Source organism: Manacus candei, unplaced genomic scaffold, assembly GCF_025592945.1.
Source record: "Manacus candei isolate 608988 ecotype Guabito, Panama unplaced genomic scaffold, ASM2559294v1 h1tg000010l, whole genome shotgun sequence".
Classification (NCBI taxonomy): Eukaryota; Metazoa; Chordata; class Aves; order Passeriformes; family Pipridae; genus Manacus; species Manacus candei.
In genome coordinates, this window is record NW_026138058.1 from 7,284,091 (window position 1) to 7,300,314 (window position 16,224).

The following is a 16,224-nucleotide window of genomic DNA, read 5'->3' on the forward strand; positions in this document are numbered from 1 at the left end:
CTGTGTGAAGTTAACAGTAAGATTTCAGGGAACATAATCTGGGGAACTATTACAAGGCTTAGCTTGTTTGTGGAAAGACAATTCATGGGGACTAAAAGCTTTAATATACAGACAAATGCAAAGTGTTTTTCTTGTAGAGCACTTAGATGACTTGAAATATTTCTTTATTTTGAGGCAGTTAGTTCACTATTGAACTTCATTACTGTGGTCAATGAGGAATCATTTTAGTTTTCACATATGTAGAGATCTATAAGAGAGAAGCTTTATTACTTTATATTTCTCTAACCATGCCTTATATCTACTGTGTGAAACACCTGAGCAATAGTCATGTCTGTCTCATTCTTGTATTCATTCTCTTTCAAGGTATTTAATTGAATTATATAAGATAGTTGCAGAAGTGAGAATATTTGGTCACTGTTATATTTCACTTTGCACATCAAAGTTATACTTGAGGTTTTATGTATGTGTGGTGCTACAGTAGGTTTGCTTAGTGACAATCCAGGATTCGTTTGTGAAGTGTTAGTGAGTCCTGTACAATGTCATTACCTCAGGATGTGCTGGGGTGCTATGGCAGGATTATTCCTTCTCTTCAGCTTCTGAGTCCCTGGGCTCTTGAGGGTTTTGACCCTAGAGGGCAGCACAAACAGGAAGATCTCAAGCCATGATTTCAGCTGACTGTCACATGTTACTCCATGTTGACTATAAATACTCTTCCAATTAGTTTTTCTTCACTGTGAGCACTAGAGACCTGTTGAACTCTTACTTCTGTTGGTTTTCATTGACGTGCTTTCTGCCCCAGAATCACCAATGCCTTCAAGTCTAAATGGTAGTATGAATGTTTTACTTGATACTCTTTTTAGTAGAATAATAGTCCATTTTCTTTAAATTTATTGAAGGTTTGGCATTATAGAGCATTTAACAAATGTAATTCTTCTGTTTGTATGCTGATGGTCACACAAATTTAAGGTGTGTCTTAAATGGGTGAAATTAACAATGTTATTGAATTTTATGCAGTCTTACTAAGGATTTGTGTTTGAAGACATAGCTCTTCATATTGTGTAGGGCTGAGATACTTTCTGTAGCAATGCAGAAGTACATTTGGCTAGAGGAAGAGACAGGTGGTGACTCTTGGCCATGAAGAATTTGCAGAAGGCTGCTGTGGTTACTAACATGAACTTTGCTTTTGTCTGTACCCCCAGAGGGAGTAAGGCTTTTTCAACTTTGTTTATTCTAAAATTTGTCATGAGTTAACTTTTGTTTTCTGCTTCCCTTTTAGCTGATCCTTTTGATCCATTCACAATGTCATCAAGTTCAGAGAATCAAGCCCTGTCTGGTCCAGACCTCTTTGGGGACTTCCTTAATCCAACATCAACATCTACAGCAAATACAATTCCTTCCACACAAAGTTCACTTCCACCTTCTTCCAGCTCAGATTTCTTAAATTTAGGTAAGTGTGCTTCTGGTGTTCTGTTTCTCAACAGTTTCTGCTGCTCTGTGTGTTTGTCTTTCAGCTTAGTCAAGGTGGATTAGTGTCTTAATAGATCCACTTGTTGTGATTGCTGTTTTTAATTAGCTCTGTCTTCTGGGAATGCAGATATCAATGCACCAAGAAACAAGGGGGTCCTGTATAATGTCATGCTGCTGGTTATGATGTGAGAGGATTTGTAGCATTCCTAACCTTCTGTTAGGAGCTCGAGTTTCCTCTCAATGATCTTGAACTGAGGGTACACAAACACCTCAAAACTTACTTTATAGCTGACAAAATGCTATGTTGATTGTATTCAGATTTTAAAGATTTTCTGGAAACCTTGGAAAAGAAATGAGCGAGTCAAGTTATATAGTATAACCAGTTCTTAAAATGCAAGCTGAGGCTAGCTTGCACCTTCTTGACCTGAATGCATTCTGGTAATATACTTACAAAGTACATTATGTAATGCTCTAATCTTATTTGTTTCATTTCTTTGATGTATTCCTGGCGAAGCCTTTTCCTCCTGCATTTATTTTAAAATCTATTAATCTTTAAACAAAAAACTTTGGGATATGCTTGATCTTCCTGTCATTCTTTGAAGAAAAGCACACACTTGGAAAAATGTTGCAGTGGTAGAGCCACTTGTGTTAGAGATTTTTAAAATGTGACTTTGGAAGACAAGTGTGGGTCCTCTCCACAGGGATAGGAGTTGTGGTCAGTCTAGAGCTCTTCTCTGCTGCTCTCTCATCCCCACACTGTTCCCCTCCTCCTGTACAGATCCTTCCTACAGGATGCAGTCTTTCAAGAGCAAGGGGTTCTGTAGGCTACAGTCCTTTAGGAAGAGACTGCCACAGGGACATGGGTCTCCCAGAGGCTGCAGCTCCTGCCAGGAATCCGCTACTCTGTGGGCTGTGGCTCCATCCAGGACATGTCCACCTGTGTAAGCTCCTCTCCAGGCCGCAGTGTGGATATTTGTTCTGCTGTGGTCTTCCCTCTGTGTTGCAGGGGAATCTGCTCCAGCACCTAGAGTACCTCCTACCCTTCCTTCACCACTGACCTGGGTGTTTGCAGGGCTGTTTCTCTCATGCTTCTCTTGCTTCTCTCACAGCTGCTGTGCAGCATTTTTTATCCTTTCTAAAAAATGTTTTCCCAAAGATGCCATCATCTAGGGGCTCATTTTTGTCCTTTGATGGCTCTGTTGGAACTGGCTGTGTCCAACGCAGGGAAGCTCAGACCTCTCCTCACACAGACTGCCACCTATAACCTGCAGGTAGTTAGGAATGGTGGTATCACATTGCTTATCCTGAATCCAGAGTGTTTTCTTCCCAGAGCTTATTGCCTGTGGCTCTGACTTGCCCCTCCTTGTTTAGCAGTTGGTCCAGTTGACCCTGTGTCCGAGGGATGCAGTCTGAGTGTTAGCTACAGACAAACTGAACAGAAAAAAAATGCAATATTTGTCTGACTGAGATGAGGGCTTCCTCCTTGAAATAAAAGGTACCCAGGTGATTGCCCTCTCCTACCATGTCGTTAGGCATTATATTCCAGCTGTAATTGATTCTGCTGAGAAGATCCTGTCTGCTGCTTCCTTTGCAGTGCTTTTGTCTGTTCTGTGGACAGTTAAAAGTTGTATGTTTCAGTTGTATACTTGTATAGTTGCCAGTTTTATGCCACTGTTATTGTCACTGCATGAGGTTACCAAACAGACGATAAATTTTTTTCTGCTCAGTAGAAGATTTGATCAATCCTGACCTATGGAGCATCATCTCTACCAGATTCTGCACCTGGGATGGGACAACCCTGGATATTTGTACAGACTGGGGAATGAGGGCCTGGAAAGTAGTGCCACTGGAAGGGCCCTGGGGGTCCTGGTCAACGGCAAGTTGAATCTGAGTCAGCAGTGCCCTGGCAGCCAGGAGGGCCAACCCTGTCCTGGGGGCATCAGGCAAAGCATCACCAGCTGGGTGAGGGAGGGGATTGTCCTGCTCTGCTCTGACCTGGGGCAGCCTCACCTTGAATATTGTGGCAGTTTGGGGCACCACAAAATAAAAAGGATATGAAGCTGTTAGAGAGTGTCCAAAGGAGGGCAGTGAAGATGGTGAAGGGCCTTGAGGGGAAGCCGTGTGAGGAGCAGCTGAGGGCACTTGGTTTGTCCAGCCTGGGGAAGAGGAGACTGAGGGGAGAGCTCATTGCAGTTACAACTTCCTTGGGAGGGGAAGAGGAGGGGCAAGTACTGATCTCCTCTCAGAAACCAGTGACCAGTGACAGGACCCAAGGGAGCTGCATGAATTGTGTCAGGGGAGATTTAAGCTGGATATTGCAAAAAAATTCATCACCCAGAAGGGGGTTAGGCATTGGAATAGCTCTCCAGGGCAGTGGTCACAGCACCAAGCCTGAGAGAGTTCAGGAAGCGCTTGGACACGTGGTGTGACTCTTGAAGTGTCCTGTGCAGGGCCAGGAGTTGGACTCCATGATCCTTGTGGTTCCCTTCCAAGTCAGGATATTCTGTGATTCTATAATCTCAGCCAAAATCTAACTCACTGTAGACCTCTGGAAGTTATCTACCTGACCTGCTCAAAGCAAGGTCAGGTAGAGCAGGCTGTTCAGCACCATGTCCTTACTGATCTTTAGTATTTCCAAGAATGTAGACTCTGGAGCTGGGCAACCTGTACCAGTGTTGGACTGATCTTATAGAAAAAAATGTGCCCGTTGGCTCTTGCCCTTCCATTGGGCAGCACTGAGAAGAGTCTGGCTCAGTCTTTTTTGTTTCTTCACATTAAGTATTTTTACACATTGATAAGGTTGCCCTCAGTTCTTCTTTTCTCCAAGTTAAACAGTACCAGCACCCTCAGCTTGTCCTCATATCAGAGAGGAGACAGAGAACCCTTACATGTATTAAATTTAAGTTGGAAAAGTAAAAAAAAGTGAATTTCTGCTCTCTAAATGTTTACCTGCAACCTTAAGGAGACCACCATCATTGTTCAGCTGTTAGTAAATTTGAGCAAGTACAGAAGAAAAAGGAGGAATATTTTTACATCTGACTTCAATGCTTATTTTTTTATGCTTACTCTTTCTGATTTTGGTTGATAGGTTGCACCCTGGTAAATGCATTATGATACCTGCTATTTTAATGTAACTTCTGGAGTTTTCTGTCAACACAGGGAAAAGATACTTGAAATGTACTCATTTTCTCTTCAGTCTGTTATACAGTGATTTCCCAGTATTTCTCTGTGGCTATGCAATCTTTATGGAAGTGGAGGAGTTGGGTTAACACTTCATGCTGCTTTACATTTATCTTTCAAATGACAGCTTTTCTATGTGTTCAGCTGAAATGAAGTATGTGTTTGAGCCTTTAACATTCTGTCCAGTTACAGGTATCAATTTTTATCAAGAAAGTTAGGAATATTAATACTTATATTGCTTTTAATATGAATGTGGGAGTGAAAAGACATGATCACTAATAACTGGAAAAGAAGGGACAAATGAGAGAAAAATGGTGTTAAGTGAGCAAAAGAAAGTGCAAACACGAGGTCATTAAAGTGAGAAACAATTTTAAACTCACTAAAAATAAATCAGTAGTAATGCCAATGACCATTAAAAGTAAGCTGTAGTAAATAGATTTGTTGAATCTACTGTTGAAGCAGTAATAAGTGTCTGGAATCAAATTTTAGTGATGTATTTCACTGGCAGTAAATGATTACTAAACCTCTCTAGATACCTGTAGTGTTTCAGTGAACACAAGTTCAAGGATTAGAATTTTAGCCTTGTATTTCTCAAACGTGGCTTGAAATTTAAAATCATAGTAGTTTTAAAATGAAAGACCGTTTTTAGAGAATATCTGGTCTGTCAAGGCATTACGACCTGTAATAGGAAACTGTTGCACAGTTGCTGCTAAACAGCCACGTATTAACAAGGTAATTTAATTTTGTTTTGGATTTGCAAGTAGCAGGTCATCTTTAATGCAGGTCAAGTCAGGAACATATTTCCCTCTGTGAGAATGAGCTAATTTGATCAAAAAATAGCAGGAGATGTGAAGGTGATCAAAAGAAACCTGAGTGACCAGTGTTGTCTTCTCCCAAGTAGAAGTTAGTTTCTGTGACAACTTGTGTGCTCAGACAGGCTTTAGACAAGGTTAAAAAAACCTTGCATCATAATAAACCAGCCTCTTGGTTCGCAGAAAATCCCGTTGTCTTCTGTGATTAAAGGATTTCCTGTAGAGATGACAAGTTAAATAAAGAAAACCTTGTGTGAAGTTGTGTGCAGGATATAGTAAAATGCAGGTCTCTTATTTTGGAAAGCTGGAAAGTGTGATCTGATTACCACCAACTTATTCTTACATCTTAGCTTGGCTTGAGCAGTGTTAGTAAAGAAATAGTTCTTTGCCCTGACCTTGGTGTTAAAAATCTGGTGTAATGCCCAAGTTGTACAACTGAAAAGAATATAGCGTGAGAATGAACGGTTTAACGAGTAATATGTCAACTGTTCAGTATGTTGCACATTCCATTGTTTCAGGCTTTTGTGATAAAAGTGTAGTGGATGTATGTGAGCTCTTACTATTAATAGTGAATTTACTGCTGTACACAGCAGTAGGCTACTTCCTGCTTAGTTCAGAGTGGGGGAGGCGATCAACTTGACTGCTCTTAAGCCAGCAGTTATAAAACAGCTGATTCCCATAGTGTGTTCTCAATCTTTCAAATGCATTCAACCGTGGTTTACCTTATTCTTATTTCTCTGAACTTGGTTTTATAACAGTTAATTTCATATGTGGCTGTTAATTTTCTTATGCCCCTGTAAAAAAACCCTAGTAATAGCGGAGGTTGTAAGCCAAAACAATTTCTAGCCTAAAAATTGATGCTTAAAATAATTCAAGGCTGCTCGTATGTCCCCTGGGAGGGGCATATAATTGAACAAATTTCTAAGCTGATGAGTGCTGGATACTTTGAGGTTTGTAGCCAGTGACACTGCTGTTTAGCAGATAGCTGGGGTCCTGAGTACTGAGGGAGATACATACTGTTTCTTCCATGGTTTCAGAGGCAGGGAGATGAAGCTGAAGCCCTGGAGAAGGGGCTGGAAATGGCAGCATTTTATTCTGATGTTTTCCTTCACATGCAGCAGAGAGTAGTGCTGAAATACAGGCTCTTGGCAGATATTTGTTGCAGAGTATTTGATGTATTTACAGCTGTAAGATCTTAGTGTAAATAATATTTAGTAATATATAGTATATAGTTATATATATATATATTAATATAGTGGATTGAGATACTAGAGGGGATATTTAATTTGCTTCTAATTATTTCCTCAATTACAAGGATTTATTATCAATATTCAGAATATAAAGTTGAAAAGCTAAGAAAAGTGAAAGGCTGTGATGTAGTACTCAGAACATTCAAGGCCTCAAAATGTCATTGTTTTTGTAAGGATGGCTGGGTTAACTTTCTAAATGCTACGTCTTTGAAGTGTCCTAGAACACTGCTGAATGCTTTGGTTTTACTGAAATACAGCCTGTCCTTGTAGCACAGACTGTCATAGCCTTGAAATAGAGATTAGATCCAAGAGCTGTCGTGCTTCACTGTGAGTCTACACAAGCTGAATGCTCAGAGCTGCTGAGGCATGCAGCTTCGAGTGTTCCATACCTAGGAATGGAACCTCATTCTGAGGATTGCTCACCTCATGCTGTGTGTGAGTGAGCAAGTGGGGAATCATCTGCAAATGTCAGAGATGGCAGTTGTAACCTTCTGCTGGATGCAACACTTTCTAGGAGTTAGTGGAAGCACCCTTGCATCCTTTTGAATGTGACTTTTTTGTTGCCTGTTTTTAGATGGCATGGTGGTTTTGTTTCACATATAGAAAACTGGCTTTTAACCATGGAGCTGGAGATTCTCAGTCTTTTCCCAGAAGAGATCAGCCTTCCTCTTATTAATTGTGTGGGTTCATTGATGTGTTGCATCTGAGAGGGCAATTAGTTGGTCAAGAGCTCCCTTTGTCACAACAGGCTGGGGTTAGGCAAACCTGCAGTTTGAAGTGACCTGGCTCCACCTGTGTAGGACCCAGGCTGCTGAGTGATGAAGAACACCATTCATGAAGTACCACTGGCTTTCTAGCCTTAGTCTTTTGCCCAGGAGACCTAAGCTGTTAAATTCATAGCATTGCCTGTGCATGAAAATATCTTACCTATGAAGTGTGGGGAGTGTTTTAAATATACATGAAGGAATTCCAGTGATAAAACCCTTCTGAGTCCTGTTTGACTGCATAAATGCGTTACTGAGAAATTTAAACAAGCTATGTAATTGATCATTGTAGTAGACGGTGTGGTACCCTTTCTGTTGGTATTAGCAAAATATCCATTATCGTGATGGTTTTCTTAAAAAAAAATAAGATTTCATTTTTCTTCTGTAGGGAATTTGGCACCAGAGCCACCTAAAATATCATCATCTACAAGCCACCCGGATCTCTTAAGCGGATGGGATTCTTGGGCAGATTCCTCAACAAGCAGTAATGTAGCGTCACCACAGCTGAAGCCTGTTAGTGAAGGTATTATAGAATTAAATTTTTCCATTAGAGGGAATAAGGAATACTCCAGACTTGGTCATTTTAATCACTTGACACTGCTGAACACATCTTCATGCATTTTTGCTATGTTGCTTGAATGATGCTTTAATAAGGCACTCACGTAGTTTTTCAGATTTAAGTTCAAGACAGAGGGATCAAATAGTTTCAATTCTATATAGTAATTGTGATTCTTGGTAAAAGGTGTCATGAAGCAGAATGTAGGGGAGGTTTGCTGAAGGTGTTCTGGAAATAGTGCTTTTATTCATTCTCTCAATTTCCAAATAGACCATGTACATCATACATCTTCTTATTATACAGGTCAAGCTTTTACCACAGGGAGCCAGTCCAGTGTGTCTTCAGGTCTGTCTTTCAGCCAGGCGAAATCTCAGAACTTAGATCCTTTCGCTGATCTTGCCAATCTTGGATCTGGTCTTCCAGGTAAGATCTTACTTTTGAGAGACTATACTTAATGCCCCTACTTTTTTTATTTGCTTCTTGTACTAACAAATGTTACTGATAGCCTATAAGGAAAGTGTTTCCCTTTCATTGTTAACAACCAGCTTGAGGCAATTGCAGAGAGCTGATGAGTAACAAGAAAAGATTGAATTTTACAGATATTGTGTGAAACATCCAAAATAATATTTCAGAAGAAACCACAGCTGTGGTATAGAAACAGTGGAAAATACTTAATGCTTCAGTATCTCGTTGAGATGGTAAGAGAAAACAGAGGGTGCTAATTCAGTAACTGAACCTGAGGTTTCTTACCTAGCGTTGATTAGTACTGTACTTGAAGGATATAAAATGAAAGCTGGATTAAATTAGTTAAATTTGTTAGTTCCAAAGTGACGGTTGTTTTCCTGTTAATTCCGTACTTTTCTTTGAATTCAGTAGACCTTCATGGCTCTGCTGCTTACACTAGGTTTGTAAGATGAGCACAAATCACGCCCATACATGTGCATGAGTGCCAAAAGCATTAGGAACGTTTGTCAGTTTGCAGTGGTGGGCACAAGGAGTTATGGAAGGTAAGACACAACACGGAGTTACACTTGTTCCAGGATGTTATATTCACCTGAAATTCAGGAATTGGCTCTGTAGCATTCTCAAACAGTGAGAAAATGAAGGGCAGCAAAAGGAGCTGAGGTCCTTTCATTTCAGTACCCACACTACCATAAATGTGACCAGCTGCCAAGAGTACAAGGAAGGATTCAGAACAGCCTAGTGTTGCTGAATTGCAGAAACATGTTTTTCCCTTAGCTTGTTGCTGATGGAGGTTTTTACTCTGCTGCCCTGGCAGTTAACGTTGTGTGTTGACTTGAGTGCCAGTGGAATTATCTTCTAGAAGCACAAGGTAACGTGCAGTGTTTGACTTCTTTATGTTGCTTGTGCATTGTTACTTGCAGAATTCTGATGTTGAAGGAGAGGCTGGTTGGGAGTAAACAAATTACAAAAATTTTCTACTGTAATAATTAACAGACTTGTTAAATCTACAGATCGTGTGACAGTAAAAAAAAAATCAATTTTTCTTTGACTCGAAGATGCAGGTATAGCACACACTGAATCCAGTGGAAGAAATGGAACTGATTTTAGCAGGACTTAGATCAACTCATTACTCTTTCAGTTACCTTTCAATAGGAAAAATGACTGCATTAAAAAGTAGTCAAATGTCACTATCCTAGTTAACCTTCTCAGACTTGAAATGAATTTTCAAGGCATTGTAAGAACTGGAATTCAGACTGAGTGTTGTTTCTTTCATGGGAGTTTTTTGGAGTCCGCATACAAATCGTTATTCTGGAAGAGAATTTATGAGACTGCAAGCTGCTTACATGTGAATGCTATATAAAAACAAAAGAGGCAATAGCTAAAGGTAGTTAAAAGTACTGTATTAGAGTAGTGGTAGGATACCAATTCTGTTCTGTGGTAGTTGGTGTCATCACTTTCTTCTTTCCTGGGAATGGTCTTGTATAAGGAAGTGGGAGTGTGGTGTTTGAAAACTTTCTGTGGGTAATGAGGCACTGACTTGCCCTACAGGATGAATTTGGTAGCCTTGAAGACTGGAATAATGAATGTAGAATGCTTTGAAAGAATAGTAGAAAGAGATAATTTTTCAGAGTGCGGGGTCATGTACTCTGACTAGTAACAGATTTTTTTGTGAATTTCACAAGTTATAAGTAGCCGAAAACTGAGTTGACTGCAGTTGAGTGCTTTCCTGAAAAAACCAGTATATTCCTAGATTATATCAGGTGTTGTATTGAATACTAGGTTGTATCAGGTGTGGTATTTAAAGCTGTAGTAAGGTATCTTGTACATGGCCCAGGGGAAGACGTCCTGTTGTGCAAGTTATAACTATAAGCAGCAGCCACAAAAGAGAGCAATCAAGAGAGCTGAAGTGTGAGGAAACAGCTTTGAAAGAGCAAACTGAGTTTACATCGCTGTGTATACCCAGAGAAGCTTGGGCTGTGCCACACTGGGATGATTACAGCAGTATCTCCTGCAGTGCTTTTTTAGCTCATGTGATATTCCTTGTGAATGCCGCTGTAGAATAACGTTCTCATCTTTCCTAAACAGTAGTGCAAGAAATCACTAGAGACTTTTGAAAGCATTCATTTGAAAATGAATATTTTCAATATGCTTACTTTCTTTGATCATGTGCTTAGTTATTCATTGTCCTCTGCATATTAACAAACATTGGGAGGCATAACTACTGTCACAGCCAAATTATCTTCTGGTCTGACACATGCCTGACCCATCAGACAAGAGTGGGTGCTTCTGCTGAAACTGACAATTGAGAACTTGAGTTGTAAGAGGCTGGAAGACTTTCAGTCTCTAGTTCCTGCTGTTCAAGTTAGTTGTTAATGAGACTCTTCTAACTTCATTTTACTCACACTTTTCTGTTACGTTTTCTCATGTATCGTGGCATCACTGTGAGCTCCGTGGTTATATGTCAAGACTAAACTGTTTTACTTGTATTAAACTGAACAACTAACTTAGTATTTATTTTTAGGTTCCTCCAGTGGTGGACTCTTGGGTAGTGGATTTAGTCAGAAGACTGCTCCATCTCAGAAGCTGGGAAATCAGTGGCAGAAATCCCCAAAACCACCAAGTACTTCATGGCAGTCTCAGACTAAATCCAGCACAGCACCTAAGCCCAACTACACAGTAAACTTCAGTGTTATTGGAGGACGAGAAGAAAGAGGAGTCAGAACCCCAAGCTTCGGTAAGTTTTCTGAATGTATTACTTACAGTGGCCCATATGAAGTTAGCTGGGTGCACTGTTGCCTGCAGAAGCTCTTGTACCTCCATATTTTTATTTACATTTAGGTTGTATGTAGTAGAAAACAGAAAAACAGAAGTTCTTGGCAAATCTGGTATCCTCCTTTTTGCATCACTGGGTTTAGAAAGGTAAATTTGATCTATCTGGGTTGATAATGTTTCATGTTAGTCCCTTTGTGATACACAGGGAAAGGGATGCAACGTTATTCCAAACTAAAAATTAGTACCTACTCTTGAGAAAGTTTGAGGCTAAACTTACTGGAAGTTCTTGGGTTTCAAACAGATATGGAGGCAGGACCAGATGGAGTCATACTGGGAGTAATTTAAGATGCTCCAACTGAATAGGCAAACGTAGAGTTACAGGGATGGGCATGGCCTCTTCTACATCAACTTTCTTGGAAAATATTATTTTCCTGGCATGTTGGTATTAGGATTATGCCTCCCTTTAGCTGGCATATAAATGAACAACAGATACTTTATGTTGAAATGATTCTGTTGATCTGTGTCTGGAAAGAAGTGACAGGATGGAGAGGCAGTGGGCATGAGTTGGAGCATGTGGAAGTCTGTAGAACAAGGCAAAAAAAAGAATTAGCATGATGAAGTGCTGAAATGGGATGTTGTAGTTCCTCTCCCTTGAAAACAGATGGATGTCAACTGGTCAGAGACCTGAGAAATGAACTGAGTTGTCCCTGTTTTGAGTGAAAATTGGACTAGATAACATCCAGAGGCCTCTTCAGAATTCAGTTATTCTACAGTTCTCTGAAATGTGTTGGTTCTATAATGAATATTCCTGTTAGTATTTTATCTCTTCATTATACTGTATAAGTTTCAACACTTAGATGTTGACTACATACTTCTAACTAGAGCAGTTGAAAAACTGCTGCATAGCCATTAGAATTAACTTACAGTGGAAAAATGGAACCATTTCCAAAACCATGAACAGATAAATGTGTGCTCCCTCAAGTCTACTCCCATTTTTAAAAAAAGAGGGCATGCAAGTGTGCAGTCAGATGGATGCACGTGAGCTTGTCTGTTCTGTTGGACTGAAAGCTTGTCAGTGATCTCTTTTATTCTTGTCCTTCTATTAGTCTTGTGGAATTTATCACATCACTGAAGAATGTTTATCATGGTAGTGATTCGTGCCAGGAGTGTGTTTCTGAGTGCCATATATTTCCCCCATTAACGTATTCTCCTATGTAACTTTTTATTTAATGTTCTTCTCCTTCCATAGGTCAAAAGCCAAAAGTTTCAGAAAATGACTTTGAGGATCTCTTATCTAATCAAGGATTTTCAGCGAAATCTGATAAAAAGGGACCAAAGACTATTGCTGAGATGAGAAAACAAGAAATGTCTAAAGATATGGACCCCTTGAAGCTCAAGGTTTGTTTAACAGTGATTTTGATTTAAGTGAAAATCTGATCTTAGCAGAAGGATACAATGACTAACAGAGAAACTAATGGCCATGGGTTTAACCCCAGATGGTTAAATGCAGCCACTTGCCTTCTACCCACTGAGGTGGGATAGGGAGGAGGATCGATTAAAAAGCTAAAACTTGCATGTTGAGATAAAAATGGTTTAATAACTGAGATAAAGTAAAATAATAGACTGGACTGGGTTGGAATAATAACAATAATAATTTAAGAGAGAGAGAAGAATAAAGCCCAAGAGACACTAGTGATGCACAGTACAATTCCTCACCACCTGCTGATCAGTGCCGAGCCTGTCCCCAAGCAGCAATGGACAGCCCACAAAGTTGACTCCCCCAGTCTGTGTACTGGGTGTGATGTTCTGTGATATGGAATATCTCTCTGGCCCGTTTGGGACAGCTGTCCTGACTGAGCTCCCTCCCAGCTTCTTGTGCTCACTGGCAGAACATGGAAAACTGAAAAGCCTCTGACTCAGGGGAAGCACCACATAACACACCAATGTGTTAGTTGCTGCTGTCAGCATTATTATCATACTAAAGCCAAAACACAGCACCAGCTACTAGGGAAAAAATTAGCTCTATCCCATTCCGATAAAATAGAATGAAATTTTATCTTTATTTAAATCATGTGACTCTAGAACAATTAGCAGGAACAAGAGTCAGTTGGCAATGAAGTAGCAGTGATAATAGCACAAAAATGTATGGATGGAATACAAATTTCTGTTTCCTTCAACTAAACTTGGAGAATTAAAGAACGAGTTTTCTTCTCAAACTCCCATTTTTCCAAGCTAGAACTACTGTTTATCTGTAGTGTTCCCATAGGTCTCCTGGGAAAAGATAGATTTAACTGATAATACAAAACCATGCTTTAAAAAAAAGGCAGTTGAGAATAGCTGTCTTCAGGGTGACCACATACTTGCATTTACTGGTTAACAAGTGCTGCTGCTGTCCTAAGAAATTACTAGGAGGTGCAATTCTGGAAATAAGCTATATAACTAATTTGGGAGGTGTTACCTGATGAGCTGTTCAGATTTTTTTTTATGTGTTACTCATTGATAACACTGCATAATAATGTACTTTCAGTTTCGTAGCCTTTATGGTGTTTTAGAAAAGTTTGTAGAAGAACCTTGGAGGGGTGCTCTGAAAAGGGAGCGCACAGTTTGCGTGGTTACCTTTTAACACCAATCACTGCAAGTGGAAATAAATACAGATTTTTATTTACCATACTCATTGTTGATAGATGGCAGAGATTGTCATATTACATAAGCATTCAATGAAAACACTGTCACTATATCAGTGGCTTGAATATTGCTGTTAAAGTTGGAAATGGCCAGTTATCAGAATAACTTTGTCAGGGATATCTCAAAGAACACTTTAGTTTGTGCTCCTCTGCCAGTTGCTTAAGTAAACATTGACTATTAATATACATGATCTTTTGTACAATGCTTGTGCACTTATGCTTTTTTTACAAATCAGGTAAGAATTTTAGTAAATTAACCTTGTGCCCTGACGGGGACAAGAGTAATGTAATTTGAATGTAATATCTAATTGTAACAGATGCTTTTAATTACTCCTGACAATTCCCTTGTCATTGTTTTTACAGAGGTTTGTAATATGTAACTATCTCAGTAATATCTCTTGCAATGACTGAATTTCTGCGGTAAACTAATAACAGTGAACTACTCCTGAGTGGTAGATGAAAAGTTTCACTTTCAGGTGGCTAAAACAGTTGAACTTGGGGAGTGGGTGCACTAAGACAACTGTGCTTGAGTCTTGAAATTGTAATTGTGCACAGAATGAGGATTATGTCTGTAGATAGACTGAGAATCCTTACAGTGCTGCATTCAGTTCTGTATATTCTGATTTTCCCAGATTCTTGAATGGATTGAAGGAAAGGAGAGAAATATCAGAGCATTAATATCCACTCTTCATACAGTGCTTTGGGAAGGGGAAACTAAGTGGAAACCAGTCAGCATGGCAGATTTAGTAACTCCTGAACAAGTAAAGAAGTACTACAGGAAAGCAGTCCTTGTAGTTCATCCAGATAAGGTGAGTGTGGTCCTCTGATCTTCTTTATTTTAGAAGGAATACAAACTGCTTTTACCACACTGTACTAGTCACTGGAAAACGCCCTGCTTCTTGATCAGCACTCTAGGTGCTCTTCACTTTGCTTCTGTTGTCTTCTGAATGTGGTGTCCTGCTGCATTCAGGTAGTCTGGGATTTTTCTTGTTGTCCTGACACAGAACAGAATTCAACAGGTAAGCATTAATAAATGAAACATCCTATGAAAGATGTACTGAGCACCAAAGTCAGTTATGCTGGATTCTCACTGCAGGCAGGTTTAGTGCTGGTTAGTGGAATCTACCTTATTTCCATGAGCTGATATTTCAGGTCTTTTAGGACTATGCACCTATAAATGGAGACTCAGAGGCTGCCATAGCAAAACCATTAGGAAAAACCTGCTGAACCTTGTTTACTGAACAATTTTTACTAGAAAAAGTAAACTTTAGTAAACAAATGATCAGATGAAAAGTATGTGATAAGTGCGATATTCCAGTAGTCTTTTTAAAATATTTAATGCATTCCATGGTTTGTTAGTCTTCCAGTGTATGAAGGTACCTTCTTGTTCTGAGCTATTGCTCTGAGTTGTATTTTAGATACAAAGATAAGCACTGAATATACCTGGTTTGAATTTTCAGGCTTGCTGTCACTGGTGGTTCAGTGAGCAGTAGTCTCAATTCTGTGTCGTCTTGTGTCCATAACAGAAAAAACCAACACACTCTTTGGGTTTTTTCTCCCCCCTGTCCTTCAGTATTTTTGGCTATGTGGCTTCTTTCACCCTTGTGATGTTTTTTTGGTGTTTTCTGGAGGCTCCTCAGTGCATCAGTGTCAGAACACCGCTCTCTTTGAGGCACAGTCTTCTTTCTCATTTATTTTTTTCTGCCACTTATCCATTAAAGCACCCTCTAAAAGAGTCAATACAGTACTGCAGCTGGCAAGAGCTAAGCAGCAGGAGAAGGGGAAGGATACTGGAAAGGGCTCTGAAGCTTCCCTTTTGTGTTGGAAAGAACCTGGTAAAATAATTCCTGTTTTGGGACTGGATCTCTATGAACCACAAGGGTTGGGTTGTGTTGGCCCAGAGTCAGGGCTGCTGTGAAATAGGCAGGGAATCGTGATCAATACTGTCTTTGAGTGTGGAAGGAAACGCACAGGAAGTGCAACGTAATTCATGTTACATGAATTGCATGAATCTTAACATCAGTGACAACCAGCAACAGATTTTACTCCAAAAAATCCCATTCAGAAGGAGTTGTCTTAAAAAGTACTCAGATTTTATCCTTGTGCACTACTGCAAGCTGTCTCAGGAAGCAAATGCAAAAGTTACTTATTTGATCGGTTAAGCGATAATAACTAAAACTTTTTATGGAAAGAGCTTTGAAAACTGTTTTTAGCTAAGTTTCAGTTATTTATGAATTGCACTGTAAGCTTGAAGATGATTTAAGGAATCCAAGG

General features: G+C 39.7%; 1 protein-coding gene across 2 annotated transcripts in view; it reads left to right on the forward strand.

Annotated features, from left to right (window-relative positions):
* Window positions 1-16,224, forward strand: part of GAK (cyclin G associated kinase) — a 75,519-nt gene that overhangs the window by 53,551 nt on the left and 5,744 nt on the right. For both annotated transcript variants that reach the window (XM_051777466.1, XM_051777467.1), the window contains exons 22-27: window positions 1,277-1,447; window positions 7,862-7,996; window positions 8,333-8,452; window positions 11,016-11,228; window positions 12,516-12,664; window positions 14,583-14,759. In XM_051777466.1, the coding sequence (XP_051633426.1) occupies window positions 1,277-1,447; window positions 7,862-7,996; window positions 8,333-8,452; window positions 11,016-11,228; window positions 12,516-12,664; window positions 14,583-14,759 (965 nt within the window). The remainder of the gene's footprint in view (window positions 1-1,276; window positions 1,448-7,861; window positions 7,997-8,332; window positions 8,453-11,015; window positions 11,229-12,515; window positions 12,665-14,582; window positions 14,760-16,224) is intronic.